This window comes from Heptranchias perlo, chromosome 25 (assembly GCF_035084215.1).
Source record: "Heptranchias perlo isolate sHepPer1 chromosome 25, sHepPer1.hap1, whole genome shotgun sequence".
Taxonomy (NCBI): Eukaryota; Metazoa; Chordata; class Chondrichthyes; order Hexanchiformes; family Hexanchidae; genus Heptranchias; species Heptranchias perlo.
The window spans coordinates 34,018,189-34,045,345 of record NC_090349.1 but is presented as its reverse complement, the minus strand read 5'-3'; the positions used below and the strand labels follow the sequence as shown (position 1 = coordinate 34,045,345).

At 42.5% G+C, this 27,157-nt stretch overlaps 1 protein-coding gene across 1 annotated transcript in view; it reads right to left on the bottom strand.

Annotated features, from left to right (window-relative positions):
• Positions 1-27,157, bottom strand: part of LOC137342316 (2'-5'-oligoadenylate synthase 3-like) — a 57,793-nt gene extending 30,636 nt beyond the window's left edge. The window contains exons 1-9 of the mRNA XM_068006256.1: positions 26,812-27,157; positions 24,785-25,082; positions 22,949-23,124; positions 19,460-19,710; positions 17,782-17,914; positions 15,469-15,967; positions 6,265-6,485; positions 4,238-4,535; positions 2,402-2,577 (exon numbers count right to left, since the gene is read on the bottom strand). Of these exons, the coding sequence (XP_067862357.1) occupies positions 2,402-2,577; positions 4,238-4,535; positions 6,265-6,485; positions 15,469-15,967; positions 17,782-17,914; positions 19,460-19,710; positions 22,949-23,124; positions 24,785-25,082; positions 26,812-26,991 (2,232 nt within the window). The 5' untranslated portion in view covers positions 26,992-27,157. The remainder of the gene's footprint in view (positions 1-2,401; positions 2,578-4,237; positions 4,536-6,264; positions 6,486-15,468; positions 15,968-17,781; positions 17,915-19,459; positions 19,711-22,948; positions 23,125-24,784; positions 25,083-26,811) is intronic.

The following is a 27,157-nucleotide window of genomic DNA, read 5'->3' as shown; positions in this document are numbered from 1 at the left end:
CCCGCAAGTGGCAACATCTCTATGTCTACCCTATCAAACCCTTTCATAATCTTAAAGACCCCTCAGTCTTCTCTTTTCTTGAGAAAAGAGCCCCAGCCTATTGAATCTTTCCTGATAGGTATAACCTCTCATTTCTGGTATCGTCCCAGTAAATCCTTTTTGCACCTCCTCCAGTGACTCTATATCCCTTTCATAGTGTGGAGACCAGAACTGTTCGCAGTACTCCAAGTGTGGTCTAATCAAGTTCTGTATAAGTTTAACATAACTTCTCTGCCTTTCAAATCTATCCCTCTAGAAATGAACCCCAGTGCTTGGTTTTTTTTTTATGGTCTTATTAATCTGCATCACTACTTTTAGTCATCTATGTATCTGGATCCCTAAATCCCTCCGCTCCTCTACCCCGTTTAGACTCTTATTTTTCATGGAATATGTGGCCTCCTTATTATTGCTACCAAAATGTACCACCTCATTCTTATCTATATTGAAACTCATTTGCCAATTACACGCCGATTCTGCAAGTTTATTAATGTCTTCCTGTATTTTGTCGCAGTCCTCCTCAGTATTAACTATACCCCCCAAATAAGCCAGATAATCTGCTTTAGTGGTGTTAGTTGAGGGCTAAATATTGCCCGGGACTCCAGCAGTACTCCCTGTCCTTTTTCATTAATGACATGGGATATTTTGGGTCCACGTGAGAGGGTTTAGCATCTCATCTGAAAGACATTGGGGTAGAAATTCACTTCGGTCCATTCTTTGGACTGAAATAGGCAGGATGCTGGAGGCGTGCACCAGAAGCCGGAAACTCACCCAAAATTGAGTCTCCGGCATCATTAGCATATTGCAGGCAAGCTCCAGGTGCCAATTGGGTGTCCAGAGGCAGATCGGAGGTTCCATGAGGACGAAGTTGGGCCAGCTGCCTTTCCGGCAATGGCCGTTAGGTAGGTCCTACGGGGAGGGGTAGGAGAGCGGGATGGGGGGAGACAATGGTTGCCCAGCAGCTGTCCTCAGGAGTGCCTTGGAGCTGGGAGGGGTACTCCTGCTCCCCCGGCTCCACATAAAGATATGTGTCAAAAAATGTACTTACGTTGAGGCCGCATGTAGAACCAAATAATGGCTGCATATAGTAACATCACTAGTCTTAGCCAGAATGGAGATGATTGGGTAATTCCCCCGTCAATCACGCCCAGAGACCGCACTGCTCTAAGAAATTAGGATTGATTTTACACACGAGTTCTGTGGCTGTAAGTCCCGCCCTGCCTCATTGGCTGACACAGTGATGTCAATAGATACTCCGCCAAAAAAATGAGGGGAGCAGCCCCGAAGCTTCAGCACTGACCAATTTCATTAAAGTTCCTTAAACAGGCATTATACCCCTCATTAACACATTCAAGGAGCCTAACACCTGTTTACAGCAACTGCCCAGGATACCTGAAAATTGTCCAAGGCCAATATGGCATCAGACGTATTTCTGGTGTCCTTGGGATGCAGGGCATTGCCTTGAGAAATTGTTCATTTTTACCTCCATTTTCTGCCCGGAAAACTGGCACAAGGAGATCCAATTTCTACCACATAATTTTTCAATTGATCCTTCAGTGATAAATTAACTTTTGTTTGATTGTCTTTTGTTGTGAACGCTGGAGTCCAGTGGCACCACAAAATTGGATGCAGCTTTTGGCTGTGAAAAGGAGTAGGCTGATCAAACTTGCCATTTGCAGGTCCAAAGTAACTGAGAAAGTCACTCTAAAACATAATGTTGAGGGAATGGGTGCAGTGTAAAAGGTTTAAAGGCAAAATCCCTGATCCTGCTCCCAATGGGAAGCTATGCTTAAAGGAGGTGCAGGTCGGAGGAATGAGGCTCCAACTCTGTACTCCCTTATTGAAAGCAGCTCCTCCACAGAGCACAGCATCAGGGAATTTGCTCTTTAATACCTTTGAGAATCAGGATCTGGTATAACATGTTTTCAACCTAAATCAGAAGATGCACAGGAGCTCTCCCCTTCCTCCAAATTCCTTCCAACAGCTTTGATCAAAGGCAGATTCCAGTAGAGGAGATGTGCTGGCTTGAGGCAATAAAAGATCTTCAATTATTCCAAATATTGACCCTGAATTTCTGTGGGGTTCTGCCGATCTCCTGTCGTAACTTCGGCAGGAGACTGGCACAGCTCCCGGAGAAACGGCACAAATGGACGTTTCTCCAAGAGTTCATCGAGCTCCCACCATTCAAACATTCCAGGCAACTATTTCCTGGTTTTCAATGAGGGACATTCCCAGAATCATCTGTATCTTGTGTCGTACTGATGCACGACGAGACACAGAAACTAGCTACCTTTTTATTTTTGATGTAACGATGTTCCCATGGTCCGCCAAGGATTAACAATTGCTCTGTTCCCCAGTTACTCACCTTTTTGTACCAATGTTTTAGCAGGCGAATCAAGTCTTTAAGTTTTGAAGTACGCTGCTTCACAAATTCTTTCTGAAGCTCAGTAAAGCAGGCAGAAAATTCCCCACTTGAAACTTCATTTTCGCTTACAAAATTGATTAGTTTGAGATGGGCTTCATTTTTATCGTCCTGTCCCACTGCAAGAAATAAAATGATTAATGAGCAATGGCTTCTTGTGGCACCAAGTGGTTCATTGGACAAGTACTTAATGAGAACAGGCCATTTAGCCCATCAATCGAATAGACCATGTATACCTGCATTTTAGTGGATGCTCCCCAATTTATTTAATCTTGTGAATAAGGTGAATAGCCACAGGGGAATATCCTAAGTAGAGAAAATTCTACTGTGAAAGTTCCTCACATTCCTAAAGGTGTCTACAATTAGGTATCTATAGATCTCGAACCATTCCTAAAGCAAGAGGATAGTTACATTGAAAGTACAGTACAGAAACAGGTCATTTGGCCCAACTGGTCTATGCCGGCGTTTATGCTCCACATGAGCCACCTCCCACCCTACTTCATCTAACCCTATCAAGGTCCACTTCTATTCGTTTCTCCCTCATGTGCTTTTCTAGCTTCCCCTTAAATGCATCCATACTATTTGCCTCAACTACTCCTTGTGGTAGCAAGTTCCACATTCTTATGACTCTTTGGGTGAATTAATTTCAACTGAATTCCCTATTGGATTTATTGGTGACTATCTTATATTTATGGCCCCTAGTTCTGGTCTCCCCTGCAAGTGGAAATATCTTCTCCATGTCTACCCTATCAGACCCGATCATTAACTTAAAGACCTGGTCCAAAGCATCTGCTAATGCTGCTTTAGATCTGGCTGCTAACAAGTGTGTCAGCAAGTGGAGCAACTCATTCTCTAATCTTTCCTTCTTCCCTGTTGAAATGTATTTGCTTCCTGATAGTCCTTAATTATGTTAGATATTAATGACATATAGTGAGCATTAGGATAATCTAATATGACAGTTAATGTTAAAGCCACTAATTAAGAGTGCTGTGGTACTTGAGCCAAGCAGAGCAAGAAGGTCCCAGGTTTCAGTGCTCATCTTAATCAGGGCAGCATTGGGTTACTACAAATGACCTCAGTGTCCCTGGGTTGGGAAGAGAAATAAAATGTAGAAGGTTTTTGACTTCTCACAACCCAGAGGCTGTTTCTGGAAACTGGACCGTGTGTGGTCATCAGATGTAAACAGACAGTGGTTCCCCCACTCCCCGTGGTAAAATAGTCTGTTGACACTCCTGTCTTGGTATGAAGAATGATCAGCTGGGAAAAGTACCAGAGCACTCTTGGTGGCCAAGGAACTGAATCACTTTCTCTAGAAAAGGAGGGAAAAGGAAACAAAATTCAGACATTAAATTAAGAAACATTACCGGCTAGATTTGCTTTAGGAGTATCCTTAGTATCCTAGACTTCCCATCAGCCATCATTTTAATACCAAACTGGGTTAACCCCAGTGTTAAAATAATGCCAATCAAAAACCTAGGCTAATATCCCTCATTATGTCTCTGTGAAGGGTCCCTATGTGTCTGTGACAGGCTATTGCATCTGATACACTCAGAAAGTGCATTGTAACATATTCTTCCTTAGCAACAGGTCTAATAACTAAATAAGGAAACTCAACTGTTGCATCATCTTAACAAGGAACGGGACATGTGATGGAGCAAAGGGGATAAGGTCCACTCTCTTCCCATCTTTCTTGATGAGTAGCAGAGGCTCATGGAAGAATTAAAATTAAATTTGAGCTTTAATGATAGGTGCAAGTGTCTTAAAACAATCAATTCTTACTGAATGGATCAAATGCTGGCAAAACATCAAACTCCACACATTCTGAATTCTTCTTCGATTTCACTGCGAAGCTCATCGATCTTGGTGGGATGCCACTGTTCCATATTCTGTTGATACTGATATCACTGATCTCATATGCAATGCTTGATAAGCACTCTTCCAGTACTTGGTGAATTTCCTGAAGAATTTCATGCCTGGTGTCTCTCTGGTCCTGGAAACTCTGGAAACAACTGAGGAAGACGACCAGATCCGCATCTGAGCCATTTCTTAAAGCTGTTCCTTTCCCTGTTGACCCAGCCTAAGAAAAGGAAGAAGAATGGACAATTATTGATGACTATTTCAGCTACTGGTGAACTTACTCATTTCAACAATGTTGTATATAAAATGACCGCATTGAATCTCTTCAGTCTTGAACAGCCCTGGAGGCAATGCAGACAATCTGTATCGTTGCCTTAGGCTCGGAATTAGCACTGATACAATTTTTGCTGTCATTTTCCTTCTGATTTTTTCCTCTTGCCCCCTTTTCTTGAAGATGCTGACTTTTGATGGGACACAGGTCCATGATCACCCTTCAGCATTTCCCCTAAACAGCCATTCTTCATGTGTGATCTTAGACCGCAGGTGTCAGCAGGCTATTCAACTGTGTGGAGCCTCACAGTCCAATCTTGTCCTCACTAGAGGTACACACATGCAGGCTTTCCAGGAAGGTTGGAAAAGTGATTGGTTGACAACCCTGGCCTGCTGGTTCCCTTTTTGTCTGGAGAGTTGTGGTCAATTTTAGCACCTGCATTACTGCCCCTGCTGAGACTGGCTAACTCAGCACTGAACAGCAATGAAAGCTAAGATCTTCCTGGTCTGTATAACTCAGTACCACACTGTGTAGTGCATTTACCTACTGAGCCATCGATTTACCATTTACATTTTTGGGTGTATTTTGCAATTTGTTATCAAAAGAGTGGTTTAGCCCTATTTAGGGATTTTTTTGAGTGGGCTTAATTCTTTGCATTTCCCATATTAGCCACTGGCAGAGTTAGTGCCGAGTCAGAATCTGCCAAACAACATATTGTTTAAGCATGAGAATAAAACCATAAGATGCAAACTAGGACTCATAATACCTGTCATGGTGACCTTTTCCAAACTGAACAGGCTCAAATAAGAGTGAAGCCCCTAACTACCACCTAGCTGTGGTCTGCTGTCTCTCTTCCTTCCCTTGTACAAGAGCAAATGTGACAGACTCACTATGGCGTTTCTTCATTGCAGCTGACCTGCAGATAGGATGAATGGAGGCAGCATTGAGAAAGGGAGGGGGAGTATTGAGGAAGCAATACTCACACATTCTTTCCCAAATTATTAGGTATATTTTATGTATAAATAACCTGAAATTTGTATTTTAAATAACACAAAGTACTGTATTGCTTTACATTTAAAATTTCTTTTAAAAGTATGCTGTTCCTTTAAGAAATCGAAAGCATGCTGATTTTGAGAGGAGCAGATTTAAAGCACACGATACCTTTGAGAGAAATACATCTAAATCGTGCAAGTTCTTTAAGAGGAGCAGATTTAAAGTAAATTTTCTCTTTAACAGAAGTACATCTAAAGCATGCTGAAGCTTTAAAACAAGCAGGTCAAAAACATTTAGTCCCCTTAACGGAGGCAACACTTCCTCAATTAATTGGCCCAGATTTTGCTGGAGACTTGCACCATTGTAATGGCACATCTATATCATTTCATGGCGCAGAATTCCCCGGGAAATTATGGCCATCCTGCCCAACCCCGTTAACTTGGGTGAGGTACCGGTGGCAACCGGCACCCGTGGAACTGTATCCCAGAGCGAGCCTACACCTTCTGGAGAAGGGAAGTTAAGCGCAGAAAACAGGAAACTTAAATGTTTAAAATAATTAAAAATTAGTAATCACATCAGAAAACACCTCCATTCATAAGCAAGGTAAAGTAGCTGATATATTAAATAGTAAATTATTGTAAACACTTTTAATTAAATATTCTCCAGTAAAAATAAAATAGCTTACTTTAACGGCTTTGATTACTTTGATCTCAGGTTGTTCGATAAAACACCGAGTCTTTAAAAATTCACAGATCCTGTGCACGGCGTTCCTCACATCGATGTTAAATTTATTCGGCTCCAGGTTATTTTTAATGAAATTGTCCAACCTCCTGTGCTCAGTGCTGTAAAGCTCCATCTTTTCCATCTTTCCAGCTTTCACACCAGTGAGGCTGGTGTGACTGCAGCCTCCTTATATCAAATGTTATCCACATCACTGATTTGGATCTACACCCAATCCAATGTTCATATTTTTCAGTTCATCGCTATGCAGTTGATTCTAGATCAACACCAAATTCGTTTCGATTTCCTCGGAAACTTAACTCTCGGCTCTCTTTGGTTTCAGTTTCATTTCTCCAGTTGCCAGACCAGTCTGTAAAATTCAACATGACACTGGCACTGGTCACGAGTTAATGGAAAATATTATTATAGCTTCCTTCTTTCCCACACCTCAAGTTTGCTTCCCCTTCTCCTCTAGGGTCTTGAGTTTGTAATCTGAACTGACATTACAACGGTCCTGCAGGGGAAACAACGAAGAAGACAGAGTTCCTCCCTAATTCAAAGGGAATTTGTTGGAAAAAATCTAATTATAAAGTTTGAGTCCTTCCCACTGCACTGATGACATTCCCTTCAGAGGAAGACTGCAGCAAAACGGCTCCTTACAGTATTGGATTATCTGATCCTATATTTCCACCTATAGCCCCTTTATTTTACAGTTATCTGCCTTATCCTTCCTTTCTTTCTTCAAGGTGTTGACTCGTGTTATGATATTAGCAGTCCACCAGTGCCGCACTGACTGAGGTTTGATGCTGAATGTCAGTAGGGATCAAAGCTGAGCCCTGCCTGTCCTCAGCCGACAGATCATCTTCCGCCATTTCTGCCACCTTCAAAACATTCCCACCACCATCTTCCCTTCCCCTCCCACTCAGCATTCCAAAGGGACTGTTCCCTCCATTACACTCTGATTCACTCTTCCATCACCTTTATCACCTGTTCGGCTTTCCCTTGCACCTTCCCACGCAAGTGCAGGAGATGTAACACTTGCTCTTTCAACTCCTCCCACACCACTGTCCAGAGCCCCAAACGCTCCTTCTGTGTGAGGCTGCAATTTACATGTACTTCATCCAACCTAGTATACTGTACTCGCTGCTCAAGGTGCAGTCTCCTCTACATGGGGGAAATCAAAAGCATATATGCAATGGCTTTGCTGAACACCTCTGTTCTGTTGGCAAGTGTGACCCCAAATTCCCTATCACTTGTCATTCCATCCCATTCCCACTCTGACCTCTGTGTCTTTTGCTTTCTACAGTGTTCCAATGAAGCTAAACGTAAGCTTAAGGAACAACACTTCATCTAGGCACTTTGCAGCCCTGTGGCCTTAACATTGATTTTAAATAACTTGAGACCTTGACAACTGCTCCCATTTTCTCCCTGGCAGTAGGTGCTGGCAATGTGGGATGGGTGTGCTGGCGTTTTTGGGGATGGGGGGGGGGGGCGCATGGAGCGGGTTAGTACTCGGGGTGGGGCCCCCGTTGGAACACTAATGGTGGGTGATCTGCCGTCTGAGAAACAGAGCGAAAGGATAACTGGCCAGAAATTTCCAACTCTGATTAAGTTTATGGACATTGCTTGCATGCCACAAACTTTCTACACCTAACCTGGGCAGCAAAGGAGCATTGTAAACTTAGAAGCTTAGGTCCGGAACAGCAGCCAATATGTGCAAGTGAATGGACACGGAGGAAATTCAGGTTACTTGGCATAGCAAAAATTAGGATAGATTTGTTCACTGAAGCACTCTTGCAGGTTCCGACTGCCCATCATGACCTTGGAAATGACTTTGTCCCTGCTGTTAATTGTATGATTTATATCAATTAGTGTTAATTGCATTCAGGTGGTGGGTATCAATTGGACTCTCTGGTATCCATTTAAATGAGAGCTTATCTCGGGTGTGGAGCTGGTAATATGGATCTCTGTGAATAAAGACTTGGAAGCAACTGAAGACCAGGCTCTAATTTCCATCCTTCACCACCTGCCTATCCAATTTATAACACCTGTAATTTGGGATGGGACCTGTGGCCTTGTGTTTAGGCAGAGAGAGGGGTTTCACTCCACCTCACTTATACTGGTGGAGTGGGACCCCTGAATTTCAGGACCAAAGCATTTCATTAATTTGATAAATTGACAGCTGTGATGCACTGTATTTTTATATCTTGTATTGTTTAGATGATTAGTTCCATTTTATCAGTTAACTTGTCACAAATAAAACATTTAACAAAATAAATGAAGGGATGATGTTTTTAAGATTGAGGGGTTCAACAGCTCCCTGTTTTCAGCCTCCTACACTGTTCCAATGAAGTTCATAGCAATTTCGAGGAATAGCACCCCCTGTAAGGCATTTGTGGCCCTCTGGCCTTAATATGGACTTTAATAACTTTGGACCTTAACTACATCTCCCACTTTCTCTTTGGCAAGAAGTGCTGACAACGTGGGATGGGATGCGATAGTATTTCTGCGGACAGGAGGAAGGAACATGTTGGTGCTTGGGGCGAGGACCATCAGAACACTATGCTGGTGAGGTGGTCTGCACCTTGGTCTTTTGTTCCTTTGCCAGTTCCTCATGCTTTTCTTTCTACCTGCTTCATTTTCCCACCTTTTTAAACTATTTACACATTCTTAGTTTCATTGTAGTTTCATAGCATGATACAGCACAGAAGAAGGTCATTTGGCCCATCGTGCCTGTGCCAGCTCTTTGAAAGAGCAATCTAATTAGTCCCACTCCCCTGCTCTTTCACCATAGCCTAAGTATTTATCCATTCCCTTTTGAAAATTATTATTAAATCTGCTTGCACCACCCTTTCAGGCAGTGCATTCCAGATCATAACAACTCTTCCTTGACATTCTTCCTAAAGTTTGGTGCCCAGAATTGAACACAATGTTCCAGCTGAGGCCTAACTAGTGATTTATAAAGGTTTAGCATAACTTCCTTGCTTTTTTACTCTATGCCTCTATTAATAAATAGGCCCTATGAATACACAGGATCTGCTCAGACGAGGAGGAACGCGATGGACACCTACAGACGCTGAAAGACGCCCTCGTAAGAACGGGATATGACGCTCGACTTGTCGATCGACAGTTCCGACGGGCCACAGCGAAGAATCGCATAGACCTCCTCAGAAGACAAACACGGGACGCAACCAACAGAGTACCCTTCGTCGTCCAGTACTTCCCTGGAGCGGAGAAACTACACCATGTTCTCCGCAGCCTTCAACATGTCATCGATGACGACGAACACCTCGCTAAGGCCATCCCCACGCCTCCACTGCTCGCCTTTAAACAGCCACCCAACCTCAAACAGACCATCGTTCGCAGCAAGTTACCCAGTTTTCAGGAGAACAGCGTCCACGACACCACACAACCTTGCCACGGCAACCTCTGCAAGACTTGCCAGATCATCGACACGGATACCACCATCACACGAGAGGACACCACCCACCAGGTACATGGTTCATACTCCTGTGACTCGGCCAACGTTGTTTACCTCATATGTTGCAGGAAAGGATGCCCCGGAGCATGGTACATTGGCGAGACCATGCAGACGCTGCGACAACGGATGAACGGACACCGCGCAACAATCGCCAAACAGGAGGGTTCCCTCCCAGTCGGGGAACACTTTAGCAGTCAAGGACATTCAGCCACCGATCTTCGGGTAAGCGTTCTCCAAGGCGGCCTTCGAGACACACGACAACGCAAAATCGTCGAGCAGAAGTTGATAGCCAAGTTCCGCACCCATGAGGACGGCCTCAACCGGGATCTTGGGTTCATGTCACGCTACACGTAACCCCACCAGCAAAAAGGGGGAAAAAATTTATATGTTTTTTAAAATTCTCTCTCTCTCTCTCTCTCTCTCTCTCTGCCATTTTGAGTTTCTTTCTGCCTGCCTGTGTAAAAGACACAATGTATATCGAGTGTACTGGGACGTGCTGTTCTCCGTGACTGGCCTGTTTGAATAACAACGACACCTTTTGATTGGTGTGATGCTGTCCCAACATCGTATAAGATATGCGATTTGAGAACATTTTCATTCATTTATCTGACGAAGGAGATAATCTCCGAAAGCTTGTGATTTTAAAATAAATTTGTTGGACTATAACCTGGTGTTGTAAGATTCCTTACATCTATTAATAAAGCCCAAGATCCCATATGCTTTTTTTAACAGCCTTCTCAACTTGGCCTGCCATGTTCAAAGATTTGTGTACATACACCCCCAGGGCTCTCTGTTCCTGCACCCCCTATAAAATTTATAAAATAAATTCATAAAATATATAAAATACCTTTTAGTTTATATTGCCTCTCCTCATTCTTCCTACCAAAATGTATCACTTCACACTCCTCTGTGTTAAATTTCATTAGCCTTGAATCTTCCCATTTCACCAGTCTGTCTGTGTCCTCCTGAAGTCTGCTACAATCCTCCACATTGTTTACTACATTTCCAAGTTTCTTGTCATCTGCAAACTTTGAAATTATACCGCAGTCCAGGTCATTAATATATATCAAAAAAAGCAGTGGTCCTATACCGACCCCTGGGGAACACTACTGCATACTTCCTTCCGGTCTGAAAAACAACCATTCACCACTACTCTGTGCTTTTTGTCCTTTAGCCAATTTTGTATCCACGCTGCCACTGTCCCTTTAATTCCATGGGCTTTAATTTTGCTAAGAAGTCCATTATGTGGTATTTTATCAAATGCCTTTTGAACGTCCATATACACAATACCACCTGCACTACCCATATCAACCCTTTCCATTACTTCATCAAAAAACTCAATCAAGTTAGTCAAACACGATTTTCCTTTAACAAATCTGTGCTGACTATCATTTATCAGTCCAATATTTCCAAGTGCCAATTAATTTTGTCCTAGATTATTGTCTCTAAAAGTTTCCTTACCACCGACGTTAGGCTGACTGGCCTGTCATTGCTGGGTTTATCCCTCTCCCCTTTTTTGAACATGGGTGTAACATTTGCCATCCTCCAGTCCTCTAACAGTGCCCCTATATCTAAGTAGGATTGGAAGATTGTGGCCAGAGCCTCTGCAATTTCTACCCTTACTTCCCACAGCAACCTAGGATGCAATCCATCTGACCGGGTGACTTTTCTACTTTGAGTACTGTCAACCTTTAAAGTACCTCCTCTTTAATACTAACCAAATAGATTCTGTCTTTGACCCCTCAACTACATCATCCCTTTTCAATGCTATAATAGTTTCTTTGATGAATATTGCCACCTGTCACCCCCACCCCCAACCTTGCTTTCTTTCCTTGCCTGTCTTTCCTGAATACCTTGTAGCCAGGAATATTAAATACCCAATCCTCCTCTCCTTTGAGCCAGGTCTCTGTTATTGCCACTATATCATAGTCCCATGTGACGACTTGTGCCTGCAGTTCACCAACCTTATTTACCACGCTACGTGCATTTACATACATGCACTCCAAACTCACCTTAGACTGCCTCGTATTTGCCCCCATCTGATCTCTTATTTGTGAACTATTCTTTACTCTAGTGCTACTTGTCTCTCCCAGTCCTCTGTGCACCCTGTTTCTCCTCTCGAATGTTTCATCCGAGTGCCCATCCCCCAGCCAAATTAATTTAAACCCTCCCCACAGCAGTAGTTAAACTCCCTGCGAGGACATTGGTCCCAGCTCTGTTGAGGTGCAACCCGTCCATCTTGAACAGATCCCTCCTGCCCCTCAACTGGTCCCAATGCCCCACGAATCTGAAGCCCTCCCTCCTGCACCATTTCTCCAGCCACACATAAGAACATAAGAACATAAGAAATTGGAGCAGGAGTAGGCCAATCGGCCCCTCGAGCCTGCTCCGCCATTCAATAAGATCATGGCTGATCTGATCCCAACCACAATCTACATTAACCTGTCTTGCCCTATTTCTATACTATTCCTATACTCACTAATGCGTGGCACTGGGAGTAATCCAGAGATTACTACCTTTGAGGTCCTGCTTTTTAACTTCCTCCCTAACTCCTGAAACACTGACTGCGGGACCTCAACCCTTTTCCTTCCCATGTCGTTGGTTCCTGCATAGACCACGACTTCTGGCTGTTCCCCTTCCCCCCTCAAAATGTTCTGCATCCTCTCAGTGATGTCTTTTACCCTGGATTCCCCTATAACCACTGCATTCCTACACTTCACTGTGCCCCCCTGTGCAGTCCTTTGCCTCACGGTGCCATGCTCCGGACTGCACTCCTTCGAAGTGCCATCACCCTCGCTGGTATTCAATACTGAAAAATGGTTAGTGAGAGGCGCATTCCTGCTTGCCTCTTCCACCCCGTCAGATGGCCACCCACTTACTGTCCTGAGCCCTCTGTGGCTGTGGGATGACCACCTACTGGAATGTACGATCCAGGAAATTCTCAGCATCCCACATGCCCTGCAGTGACTCCAGCCACTCCTCAAGCCGAGAAACCTTGAGCTCGAGCTCAAACATCCGGAGGCACTTCCTGCACACGTGGTTACCCAGGACATCTGAAGTGTCCTGGAGTTCCCACATGGCACAGGATTGCAGGCAATGGGTTTTAGCTGTCCCACCATTCTATTTAGAGTCTACCTATATTGTATATATATATGCCTATTATGTTTCATCTTAGTACCCCTTTAACTCCTATTTATTATTTCCTTATTTAATATTAATGTATACCAGATTCTTGTTTAAAACAATTTTGGAGCCCTTCACTGTTAGTATCCCCTACTTAGTTTATTTTATCCCCTTAGATATTTATTTCTTTATTTACTTACCCTTTTAAAGATAGTTATTTCCTAATCAATGATAACTAACTACAATTAATATTATGGAGTGTATACTAAATTGACTTGCCTTAGCTCTCACAGTCTCCTCCACTACATCGACTGACGGCACTTTAGCAAATTTTCTGTGTTTGTTTTCTGCACTCACCTGATGCTCTGCTACTGCTCTGCTGCACTCTGGTTTAAGTACTTGTGGTCACTCCCTTGGCATGCCGCACTCCTCCGACGCTCTCTCCATCTCTATGTCTTTTATTTCTTTGATTTCTCTCATTATACCTCCTATTGTCTCATCCTCGTATCACTTCTGCCATTTAGCTATATCCTGTTTTTCACTTCACCATTTACAGATCATTCTATTTCTTTTCCTGTGTGTGTGTGTGTGTGTTTTCCCTCCCTCTTCACATGCTCTGTTCCTTTTTAAATGCTGTTCATTGGTCATATCTTCCAATTTTCACAAAAGGTCTGAAACCAAAACAAACACTTGTCTGTTCTCTCCACCAATGCTACCTGACCCGCTGTGCATTTCCAGCATTTTCTGATTTATTCAGATTTCCAGCATCCGCAGTATTATGCTTTTTGTTTACATTGAAGTTTAGAGGTGAGAGAATGATTGGCTGGCAGGTGAAATCCTTAACTTGCAGTTCATCCAGGCCTGAATGAGAGGTGTGACAGAGCCTTCCCAGATATGGGAACAGTATAACAGTATTAAAGGTTAGCGATTTACTAATTAGTATCTGGAGATCCAAAAGCAAGTCCTGCCTTGTAAGTTAGGACATAGATTGATAGGCTCACTATTACGAAGGATCTTTTTTGTGCAGCATTTGATAGTTAACTTATTGTGGTATCGTGGAAGCAGATTCAATAGTAATTTTCAAAAGGGAATTAGATATATACTTGAAATGAAAAGGTTTGCAGGGCCATGGGGAATGAGCAGGCGAATAGGAATAATTGAATAGTTCTTTCAAAAAGCCGGCACAGACACGATGGGCCGAATGGCCTCCTTTGTGCTGTATTTTTCTAGGATTATTATAATATATGCAGTTTACTTGACAAATAATCTACTCACTGCACCTTTATATATAAACAAACTTATAATGCATTCATAACAGATAATTACAGCAAATGAATACGTAATCTACGAATGAGCAAAACCAGTCTAACAGTCTATTGAACTTTAAAGCAGTTTATTTGTTCACTACTGCAGTAAGAATTGCTGCCAATACAAAACATAAAATAAATGTAAACGATTGTTATTCAGTTAATTTTGAGCAGAGTAGTGCTCCTGCCAACTGGCCTTCATCTTAATGCCCGTTGACAGAGCAGACAAGTTATTGTCCAAACCACAGAATGACTCTAATTCCCCAAGGCAGATATCTGTCACACCAACTGACCTGGAGGAGCGAGTGGTGGGACCACATTCTAACAAAAAACAAATAAAAGCCCAAAAAAGTGCAATGATCTCTGGAGGGATGAGGGTAAATATATTCTACTCTAAGTACCATTCCTTCAATGACTAAAACTTTAAGATACATGTTTCAAAATGCACAGAATCAGCCACACTTAAGCCTTACCCTGTTACGAGTGTGCAAATATGGTTGAAACTTGTTAGTTTATTTTGTGACACATCTTAATATAGATATAGTTTACACAATGTGAACAACACTATAACAAAGAAAGAAACGATTTGACCCTTTCTCTCCTTGGGTAGATGGAAGCAACCTCATGGATTCACATCTGGGGCTTCTACAAGAAATCAAGACTTAAAGCTTCCTGTATTAAATAGCCTGGTCACTTATACATGAGTGGGTTGTTTACAGCTCCTAATTTCTTCTCTTATTTACCCAAGACACTGGAATGTGGAGGGCCGCTCTATCTTGTCTTATTAAAGGTTTGGACTTTCTCAGTGTCTCTGTTCTCATCCTTGATCAGATGTGCTGTAAAACCAGTTTTCTCTCCTTGGGTAGATGGAAGCAACCCTCCACCTTATGGGTAGTTTAATTTGATCATTTCTGTCCTTTTAGCTGTTTGTGTGTTAATGCTTAATCTAATTTCTATAAGCGTGAGCTCGTTGAATGTATTAGAATGCCTGATGCAAAAGTGAGTGGTTTATATGTTTAATGTGTTAAAAACACCCACACTAAACATAAGTTTTAAAAACTAGAAAAATATCATGTAAAAGGCTTAATCTTACAACGTGAATTCTGTTTAAATTATAGGCATTTTGGTCAGATTCAGGCAGATCAGTGGAAACGATTAATATGCATTAACCTGTCACAAAACAGTTTTAACTAATTCTAATTCAATCTCAAAATTCAATTTAAAGTCATTAGTATTGCTATTGATTTTCAAACTGTTTAATTATGATGCTCCGCATTAAGGAGCTGAACCTCCCTGCCACCACGCAGACGCAGGTTGATGAAAATGTCAGAATGTGGCTTAATGCCATAGTATTCCAGTGTGCGTCCATCTTCTAGTTGCCTCGATTCAAAGGTCAGGTAATACTGGTCTGAACGAAGGCGCTCCAAAGATTCAATTTTATTTTTCAGACTCAAAACAGTGTCAGTTCTCTGTACATTTAGTGTCAGGTTCTGCCCATCTGTTTTCTTGACACATATTTCCATTTCGTTTGTCATGAGTAGGTGAAGAGTTGCATCAAAGAATATTCCGGAATCCAACAAGGTTTTGTTGTCAATCAGAATGGTTTTATTAAATATCAGGCGTTGCTGCTGAACTGGAATCCTCGTGTGTTGCTCGATTTGTTGTTTGATCATTGAGATTTTGCTATAAAGGTTCGCATTCTGTTGTAACGAGGAACCGTCCAGGCCAATCACTGTGATTCCAAACTCCTTCACTGGCTAAGACAAGAAAAAAAAGCACAAGAAATAAAATGTTTTCTGCTTTTTTATTTTGGGGACTGAAAAAGACACAGACTCAGTTCAGTATTTTTTGTAAGTATTACGATAATTATATTTCCCTAATTTTCTTCCTGTCCTCTCCTGATTGATTCTTGCTGGGGTGATAGCTACACTCCAGTACATAGGAACATAGGAACAGGAGTAGGACATTCAGCCCCTCGAGCCTGCTCCGCCATTTGTTAAGATCATGGCTGATCTGTGATCTAGCTCCATATACCTGCCTTTGGCCCATATCCCTTAATACCTTTGGTTGCCAAAAAGCTATCTATCTCAGATTTAAATTTAGCAATTGAGCTAGTATCAATTGCCATTTGCGGAAGAGAGTTCCAAACTTCTACCACCCTTTGTGTGTAGAAGTATTTTCTAATCTCGCTCCTGAAAGATTTGGCTCTAATTTTTAGACTGTGCCCCCTACTCCTAAAATCCCCAACCAGCGGAAATAGTTTCTCTCTATCCACCCTATCTGTTCCCCTTAATATCTTATAAACTTCGATCAGATCACCTCTTAACCTTCGAAACTCTAGAGAATACAACCCCAATTTGTGTAATCTCTCCTCGTAACTTAACCCTTGAAGTCCGGGTATCATTCTAGTAAACCTATGCTGCAATATGTCCTTCCGAAGGTGCGGTGCCCAGAACCGGTCACGGTACTCCAGGTGTGGTCTAACCAGGGTTTTGTATAGCTGCAGCATAACTTCTACCCCCTTGTACTCTAGTCCTCGAGATATAAAGGCCAGCATTCCATTAGCCTTATTGATTATTTTCTGCACTTGTTCATGACACTTCAATGATCTACGTACCTGAACCCCTAAGTCCCTTTGGACATCCACTGTTTTTAACTTTTTACCATTTAGAAAGTACCCTGTTCTATCCTTTTTTGATCCAAAGTGGATGACCTCACATTGTCTACATTGAATTCCATTTGCCACAGTTTTGCCCATTCCCTAATCTATCAACATCGCTTTGTAATTTTATGTTTTCATCTACACTGCTTACAATGCCACCAATCTTTGTGTCATCGGCAAACTTAGATATGAGACTTTCTATGCCTTCATCTAAGTCGATAATAAATATTGTGTATAATTGAGGCTCCAAGACAGATCCCTGCGGGACTCCACTAGTCACATCCTGCCAATGTGAATACCTACCCATTATCCCTACTCTCTGTCGCCTTTCACTCAGCCAACTTCCTAACCAAGTCCGTGCTTTTCCCTCGATTCCATGGGCTTCACTCACCACTCACCCGAGTGGCCACTTTTTATGTGTGAGCTTGGACAGTAAGTGTTGTTTGACCATTCAACCATGGAGGGCATCACAACCAAGTCTGATCCTGTCCCTATCTGATCTCCACACACATACAATATGCTGGTCAGTGGGAATCTTAGCTGATTCCTTCCCCATCTCCCGTGCAGGGGTGCTGAGACCAACTATAGCACTCCCACAGTCACCCAGCTGAGATCAGTTAACTCACTATGGACTGAGGATTGAACCTGGGAAGTTTCTGATTTGTGTGACTTTACATAGCCCAGCTGTCAAATATTAAAGATCTATCAGTACCAGACCCGATGAAAAGAATGAAGGTTTCCAATTGAGGATTGAGGTAAATAATGAGAACAATGTCCATTCACCTGTGTGACCTCTTCAAGTCTATTCTGGACAGAAGGAACTCCTGCATCTATTATCTCAATCTACAGATTTTCTACAATCTACATTCCCTTGTATCAGAACTGCATCATTTATTAATACCATTTTACCTCGACAGCCCACCCTTGGACTCCAGAGACACATGGCATGCTCAGGCATTTCCTGGCCTCATTTACCATCACCTGCCAACCAGCGGATGAAGCCACATTTCCAGTCGGATCAGCTGGGTCAAGAAGTATTGGCCTGAAAAATAAAACCATACCAACAACAATTATTAACCATGTATGAGTCATAAACTGGACTGAACATTTGATGAGGAACTTTAATATGTGCCACAAGAAAGACTATTAGTTATACAATGGAGATTCTGAACAAATGTTGGGAATGGATAAGAAGTTGGCTGAAAGATAGAAAACAACAGGTTAGTGAAGTTATGTTGGGATTGCAGGGGGAGGGGGGAGCGGAAGTACTAAATGGGGTGCCCCTAGGTTTGGTGTTGGGACCACTCCTGTTTCTAATTCACAACAATGACTTGGATTCTGAAACTTAATGTAAATTGGTCAAATTTGGAGAAAATACCAAACATGGAGGGGCTGTGGAATCGGAGGAGGTAATTCAGAAATTACAAAATGGGGCTGAAATGAGGCCCATGGGGACATTATTTCAACAGCCACCCAAGTCCTCTGCCAGCGACCTTGCTGCAGGATGCGGGGTTAATGGGAGGTCACCTAATTTACATGGGGCTGCCGGGCATCTAGGCCACTAGGGTTGAATCTCAGGCACCTGCCTGCCTCCAGAGGCCACAAAATATGGTTCCGGTGGCTGGGAAGGCCGGGGAACGTTGCCCCCACTCACCCCAGAGATGCCAGATTGTCACCACGGGGATCACTCTAAAACATGTTTAAACATTCCGCCTTAAATCCTCTTCCGCCCATCAGGAATCTGGTACATTTCTCACTCGGCATATTGGTCTTCAACCTTATGCTGGGTCCCTATGAGGCCACGGTTACAGGAACTCCCAGCAGAGGGAGTACTTTCCCTCAGTCCCACCCCTCTCAACAACAGTGGTCCAGTTTGGGGTCAGAGGAGATCGTTGTCACTGAGGAGATGAGGGCTTTCTCTAAACTATTTATGACCCACACTGATGCAGTTATGGGTAACTCAAAACATAACAGCAACTTTTTACTTGATTTTAAGAGGTTTTCAAACCTTAGGAGAGTGGGCATTTATTTCATCATCATGGGTTGTCTTTCTCTAGTAGAACTGTTACCGAAAATATGCTTTGTATTATGCTCTAATTTTCCTCAGTTGTTTATGAGTCAGAAGGTTGAATGTTCAATACCCAATCCAGAACTTGAGTACATGACTTAGAATGAGAGGGTGCTGCATTGTTGGAGGTGTCATATTTCGAATGAGATGTTAAATTGAAGCCCTGGGGTACTATTTGAAGAAGAGCATGATGTGCTCCTGGTGTCCTTGGCAAAATTCCTCCCTCAACCATCACCACTAAAAACAGATTAACTGGTCATTCATTTCATCTGCTCTTTGTGGGACCAATCTGCATTGGCTGCTATGCTTGCTTACGTAACAACAGTGACTATACTTCAGAAGTAACCAATAGGCTGTGAAGTGCTTTGGGGCATCTTGAGGATGTGATGAAGCTCAATATTAATGCAAGTTCTTTTTGTGGTGCCCGTCTGTACAGTAGGTCAGAAGAAGGTTAATATAAACTAAAAATACTGGAGCAGCTATAATTGTTATAGTTTTAAATGTGGTTGAAGATTTTACCTGTTGGCACGGAGTTTCTCTAGTAGAAAGTCTGCAATGACTTTATTATTGACATTGTAGCACTTGGGCCAGTAGATGCACAGCTCCCGATATCTACAGATGAGTTCAAGGACTGTCCGGAACCCTTCAGCCGTGACAAACCTCTCCTGGTGATTGCCTTGCTCCCAGGCGTAAATAGTCAGCAGCTCCACTGCATACTTAGCAGGCAGGCGCACTCCATTTCCCAACTCAGATTTCCGTGGCTTCACATACTAGAATAAATTGTTGACAAATACAAATACACAAATGTGATATTAAAAATATTCACCCCTCCTCCCCATCCTGTATTTTTGTTTCTATATTTTTATCCTTTATTATTCTTCCGAGACCACACAACCTCCCTGAGAGGACAGGCCGGTGCTATACCCAGACCAATGCTGCCACATAAGCATCCCCTAAGAAGTCCACATGATCAGCCCAGAGTGGCCCTCATTCCAATTTTTTCTCCTTCCATCAGAGGAAATGCCTAATCTCTGCTCAGCATCCCTCCACAAAGATAAGGCTTGGAACAGAAGCGCTCCATGTTGGGAATTGCAGACATGAACCTATAGAACACTGTGTTGGTGTGACAGAATTCAAAAGAAAGAACAAAAGAACTTGGATATTGAGAGCACCTTTCACCACCTCAAGGTATTCCAAAGCACTTCCCAGTTACTTAAGTATTTTGAATTGTAGTCACTATTGAAACGCAGCAACCAATTAGCACACAGCAAGATCCCACAAACAGCAATGAGATAAATTACAAAGAATGTACAGCATAGAAACAGGCCATTCGGCCCAACAGGTACATGCTGGTGTTTATGTTCCATGTGAGCCTCCTCCCACCCTTCTTCATCTAACCCGATCAACATATCGTTCTATTCCTTTCTCCCTCACGTGTTTATCTAGCTTCCCCTTAAATGCATCTATGCTAGTCGCCTCAACTACTCCTTGTGGTAGCAAGTTACACATTCTTACCACTCTCTGTGTGAAGATGTTTCTCCTGAATTCCCTATTGGATTTGTTAGTGACTATCTTATATTTATGGCCCCTAGTTCTGGTGTCCCCCGCAAGTGGCAACATCTCTATGTCTACCCTATCAAACCCTTTCATAATCTTAAAGACCCCTCAGTCTTCTCTTTTCTTGAGAAAAGAGCCCCAGCCTATTGAATCTTTCCTGATAGGTATAACCTCTCATTTCTGGTATCGTCCCAGTAAATCCTTTTTGCACCTCCTCCAGTGACTCTATATCCCTTTCATAGTGTGGAGACCAGAACTGTTCGCAGTACTCCAAGTGTGGTCTAATCAAGTTCTGTATAAGTTTAACATAACTTCTCTGCCTTTCAAATCTATCCCTCTAGAAATGAACCCCAGTGCTTGGTTTGTTTTTTTTATGGTCTTATTAATCTGCATCACTACTTTTAGTCATCTATGTATCTGGATCCCTAAATCCCTCCGCTCCTCTACCCCGTTTAGACTCTTATTTTTCATGGAATATGTGGCCTCCTTATTATTGCTACCAAAATGTACCACCTCATTCTTATCTATATTGAAACTCATTTGCCAATTACACGCCGATTCTGCAAGTTTATTAATGTCTTCCTGTATTTTGTCGCAGTCCTCCTCAGTATTAACTATACCCCCCAAATAAGCCAGATAATGTGCTTTAGTGGTGTTAGTTGAGGGCTAAATATTGCCCGGGACTCCAGCAGTACTCCCTGTCCTTTTTCATTAATGACATGGGATATTTTGGGTCCACGTGAGAGGGTTTAGCATCTCATCTGAAAGACATTTGGGTAGAAATTCACTTCGGTCCATTCTTTGGACTGAAATAGGCAGGATGCTGGAGGCGTGCACCAGAAGCCGGAAACTCACCCAAAATTGAGTCTCAGGCATCATTAGCATATTGCAGGCAAGCTCCAGGTGCCAATTGGGTGTCCAGAGGCAGATTGGAGGTTCCATGAGGACGAAGTTGGGCCAGCTGCCTTTCCGGCAATGGCCGTTAGGTAGGTCCTACGGGGAGGGGTAGGAGAGCGGGATGGGGGGAGACAATGGTTGCCCAGCAGCTGTCCTCAGGAGTGCCTTGGAGCTGGGAGGGGTACTCCTGCTCCCCCGGCTCCACATAAAGATATGTGTCAAAAAATGTACTTACGTTGAGGCCGCATGTAGAACCAAATAATGGCTGCATATAGTAACATCACTAGTCTTAGCCAGAATGGAGATGATTGGGTAATTCCCCCGTCAATCACGCCCAGAGACCGCACTACTCTAAGTGATTAGGATTGATTTAACACACATGAGTTCTGTGGCTGTAAGTCCCGCCCTGCCTCATTGGCTGACACAGTGATGTCAATAGACACTCCGCCAAAAAAATGAGGGGAGCAGCCCCGAAGCTTCAGCACTGACCAATTTCATTCAAGTTCCTTAAACAGGCATTATACCCCTCATTAACACATTCAAGGAGCCTAACACCTGTTTACAACAACTGCCCAGGATACCTGAAAATTGTCCAAGGCCAATATGGCATCAGACGTATTTCTGGTGTCCTTGGGATGCAGGGCATTGCCTTGAGAAATTATTCATTTTTACCTCCATTTTCTGCCCTGAAAACTGGCACAAGGAGATCCAATTTCTACCACATAATTTTTCAATTGATCCTTCAGTGATAAATTAACTTTTGTTTGATTGTCTTTTGTTGTGAACGCTGGAGTCCAGTGGCACCACAAAATTGGATGCAGCTTTTGGCTGTGAAAAGGAGTAGGCTGATCAAACTTGCCATTTGCAGGTCCAAAGTAACTGAGAAAGTCACTCTAAAACATAATGTTGAGGGAATGGGTGCAGTGTAAAAGGTTTAAAGGCAAAATCCCTGATCCTGCTCCCAATGGGAAGCTATGCTTAAAGGAGGTGCAGGTCGGAGGAATGAGGCTCCAACTCTGTACTCCCTTATTGAAAGCAGCTCCTCCACAGAGCACAGCATCAGGGAATTTGCTCTTTAATACCTTTGAGAATCAGGATCTGGTATAACATGTTTTCAACCTAAATCAGAAGATGCACAGGAGCTCTCCCCTTCCTCCAAATTCCTTCCAACAGCTTTGATCAAAGGCAGATTCCAGTAGAGGAGATGTGCTGGCTTGAGGCAATAAAAGATCTTCAATTATTCCAAATATTGACCCTGAATTTCTGTGGGGTTCTGCCGATCTTCTGTCATAACTTCGGCAGGAGACTGGCACAGCTCCCGGAGAAACGGCACAAATGGACGTTTCTCCAAGAGTTCATCGAGCTCCCACCATTCAAACATTCCAGGCAACTATTTCCTGGTTTTCAATGAGGGACATTCCCAGAATCATCTGTATCTTGTGTCGTACTGATGCACGACGAGACACAGAAACTAGCTACCTTTTTATTTTTGATGTAACGATGTTCCCATGGTCCACCAAGGATTAACAATTGCTCTGTTCCCCAGTTACTCACCTTTTTGTACCAATACTTTAGCAGGCGAATCAAGTCTTTAAGTTTTGAAGTACGCTGCTTCACAAATTCTTTCTGAAGCTCAGTAAAGCAGGCAGAAAATTCCCCACTTGAAACTTCATTTTCGCTTACAAAATTGATTAGTTTGAGATGGGCTTCATTTTTATCATCCTGTCCCACTGCAAGAAATAAAATGATTAATGAGCAATGGCTTCTTGTGGCACCAAGTGGTTCATTGGACAAGTACTTAATGAGAACAGGCCATTTAGCCCATCAATCGAATAGACCATGTATACCTGCATTTTAGTGGATGCTCCCCAATTTATTTAATCTTGTGAATAAGGTGAATAGCCACAGGGGAATATCTTAAGTAGAGAAAATTCTACTGTGAAAGTTCCTCACATTCCCAAAGGTGTCTACAATTAGGTGTCTATAGATCTCGAACCATTCCTAAAGCAAGAGGATAGTTACATTGAAAGTACAGTACAGAAACAGGTCATTTGGCCCAACTGGTCTATGCCGGCGTTTATGCTCCACATGAGCCACCTCCCACCCTACTTCATCTAACCCTATCAAGGTCCACTTCTATTCGTTTCTCCCTCATGTGCTTTTCTAGCTTCCCCTTAAATGCATCCATACTATTTGCCTCAACTACTCCTTGTGGTAGCAAGTTCCACATTCTTATGACTCTTTGGGTGAATTAATTTCAACTGAATACCCTGTTGGATTTATTGGTGACTATCTTATATTTATGGCCCCTAGTTCTGGTCTCCCCTGCAAGTGGAAATATCTTCTCCATGTCTACCCTATCAGACCCGATCATTATCTTAAAGACCTGGTCCAAAGCATCTGCTAATGCTGCTTTAGATCTGGCTGCTAACAAGTGTGTCAGCAAGTGGAGCAACTCATTCTCTAATCTTTCCTTCTTCCCTGTTGAAATGTATTTGCTTCCTGATAGTCCTTAATTATGTTAGATATTAATGACATATAGTGAGCATTAGGGTAATCTAATAAGACAGTTAATGTCAAAGCCACTAATTAAGAGTGCTGTGGTTCTTGAGCCAAGCAGAGCAAGAAGGTCCCAGGTTTCAGTGCTCATCTTAATCAGGGCAGCATTGGGTTAGTACAAATGACCTCAGTGTCCCTGGGTTGGGAAGAGAAATAAAATGTCGAAGGTTTTTGACTTCTCACAACCCAGAGGCTGTTTCTGGAAACTGGACCGTGTGTGGTCATCAGATGTAAACAGACAGTGGTTCCCCCACTCCCCGTGGTAAAATGGTCTGTTGACACTCCTGTCTTGGTATGAAGAATGATTAGCTGGGAAAAGTACCAGAGCACTCTTGGTGGCCAAGGAACTGAATCACTTTCTCTAGAAAAGGAGGGAAAAGGAAACAAAATTCAGACATTAAATTAAGAAACATTACCGGCTAGATTTGCTTTAGGAGTATCCTTAGTATCCTAGACTTCCCATCAGCCATCATTTTAATACCAAACTGGGTTAACCCCAGTGTTAAAATAATGCCAATCAAAAACCTAGGCTAATATCCCTCATTATGTCTCTGTGAAGGGTCCCTATGTGTCTGTGACAGGCTATTGCATCTGATACACTCAGAAAGTGCATTGTAACATATTCTTCCTTAGCAACAGGTCTAATAACTAAATAAGGAAACTCAACTGTTGCATCATCTTAACAAGGAACGGGACATGTGATGGAGCAAAGGGGATAAGGTCCACTCTCTTCCCATCTTTCTTGATGAGTAGCAGAGGCTCATGGAAGAATTAAAATTAAATTTGAGCTTTAATGATAGGTGCAAGTGTCTTAAAACAATCAATTCTTACTGAATGGATCAAATGCTGGCAAAACATCAAACTCCACACATTCTGAATTCTTCTTCGATTTCACTGTGAAGCTCATCGATCTTGGTGGGATGCCACTGTTCCATATTCTGTTGATACTGATATCACTGATCTCACATGCAATGCTTGATAAGCACTCTTCCAGTACTTGGTGAATTTCCTGAAGAATTTCATGCCTGGTGTCTCTCTGGTCCTGGAAACTCTGGAAACAACTGAGGAAGACGACCAGATCCGCATCTGAGCCATTTCTTAAAGCTGTTCCTTTCCCTGTTGACCCAGCCTAAGAAAAGGAAGAAGAATGGACAATTATTGATGACTATTTCAGCTACTGGTGAACTTACTCATTTCAACAATGTTGTATATAAAATGACCGCATTGAATCTCTTCAGTCTTGAACAGCCCTGGAGGCAATACAGACAATCTGTATCGTTGCCTTAGGCTCGGAATTAGCACTGATACAATTTTTGCTGTCATTTTCCTTCTGATTTTTTCCTCTTGCCCCCTTTTCTTGAAGATGCTGACTTTTGATGGGACACAGGTCCATGATCACCCTTCAGCATTTCCCCTAAACAGCCATTCTTCATGTGTGATCTTAGACCGCAGGTGTCAGCAGGCTATTCAACTGTGTGGAGCCTCACAGTCCAATCTTGTCCTCACTAGAGGTACACACATGCAGGCTTTCCAGGAAGGTTGGAAAAGTGATTGGTTGACAACCCTGGCCTGCTGGTTCCCTTTTTGTCTGGAGAGTTGTGGTCAATTTTAGCACCTGCATTACTGCCCCTGCTGAGACTGGCTAACTCAGCACTGAACAGCAATGAAAGCTAAGATCTTCCTGGTCTGTATAACTCAGTACCACACTGTGTAGTGCATTTACCTACTGAGCCATCGATTTACCATTTACATTTTTGGGTGTATTTTGCAATTTGTTATCAAAAGAGTGGTTTAGCCCTATTTAGGGATTTTTTTGAGTGGGCTTAATTCTTTGCATTTCCCATATTAGCCACTGGCAGAGTTAGTGCCGAGTCAGAATCTGCCAAACAACATATTGTTTAAGCATGAGAATAAAACCATAAGATGCAAACTAGGACTCATAATACCTGTCATGGTGACCTTTTCCAAACTGAACAGGCTCAAATAAGAGTGAAGCCCCTAACTACCACCTAGCTGTGGTCTGCTGTCTCTCTTCCTTCCCTTGTACAAGAGCAAATGTGACAGACTCACTATGGCGTTTCTTCATTGCAGCTGACCTGCAGATAGGATGAATGGAGGCAGCATTGAGAAAGGGAGGGGGAGTATTGAGGAAGCAATACTCACACATTCTTTCCCAAATTATTAGGTATATTTTATGTATAAATAACCTGAAATTTGTATTTTAAATAACACAAAGTACTGTATTGCTTTACATTTAAAATTTCTTTTAAAAGTATGCTGTTCCTTTAAGAAATCGAAAGCATGCTGATTTTGAGAGGAGCAGATTTAAAGCACACGATACCTTTGAGAGAAATACATCTAAATCGTGCAAGTTCTTTAAGAGGAGCAGATTTAAAGTAAATTTTCTCTTTAACAGAAGTACATCTAAAGCATGCTGAAGCTTTAAAACAAGCAGGTCAAAAACATTTAGTCCCCTTAACGGAGGCAACACTTCCTCAATTAATTGGCCCAGATTTTGCTGGAGACTTGCACCATTGTAATGGCACATCTATATCATTTCATGGCGCAGAATTCCCCGGGAAATTATGGCCATCCTGCCCAACCCCGTTAACTTGGGTGAGGTACCGGTGGCAACCGGCACCCGTGGAACTGTATCCCAGAGCGAGCCTACACCTTCTGGAGAAGGGAAGTTAAGCGCAGAAAACAGGAAACTTAAATGTTTAAAATAATTAAAAATTAGTAATCACATCAGAAAACACCTCCATTCATAAGCAAGGTAAAGTAGCTGATATATTAAATAGTAAATTATTGTAAACACTTTTAATTAAATATTCTCCAGTAAAAATAAAATAGCTTACTTTAACGGCTTTGATTACTTTGATCTCAGGTTGTTCGATAAAACACCGAGTCTTTAAAAATTCACAGATCCTGTGCACGGCGTTCCTCACATCGATGTTAAATTTATTCGGCTCCAGGTTATTTTTAATGAAATTGTCCAACCTCCTGTGCTCAGTGCTGTAAAGCTCCATCTTTTCCATCTTTCCAGCTTTCACACCAGTGAGGCTGGTGTGACTGCAGCCTCCTTATATCAAATGTTATCCACATCACTGATTTGGATCTACACCCAATCCAATGTTCATATTTTTCAGTTCATCGCTATGCAGTTGATTCTAGATCAACACCAAATTCGTTTCGATTTCCTCG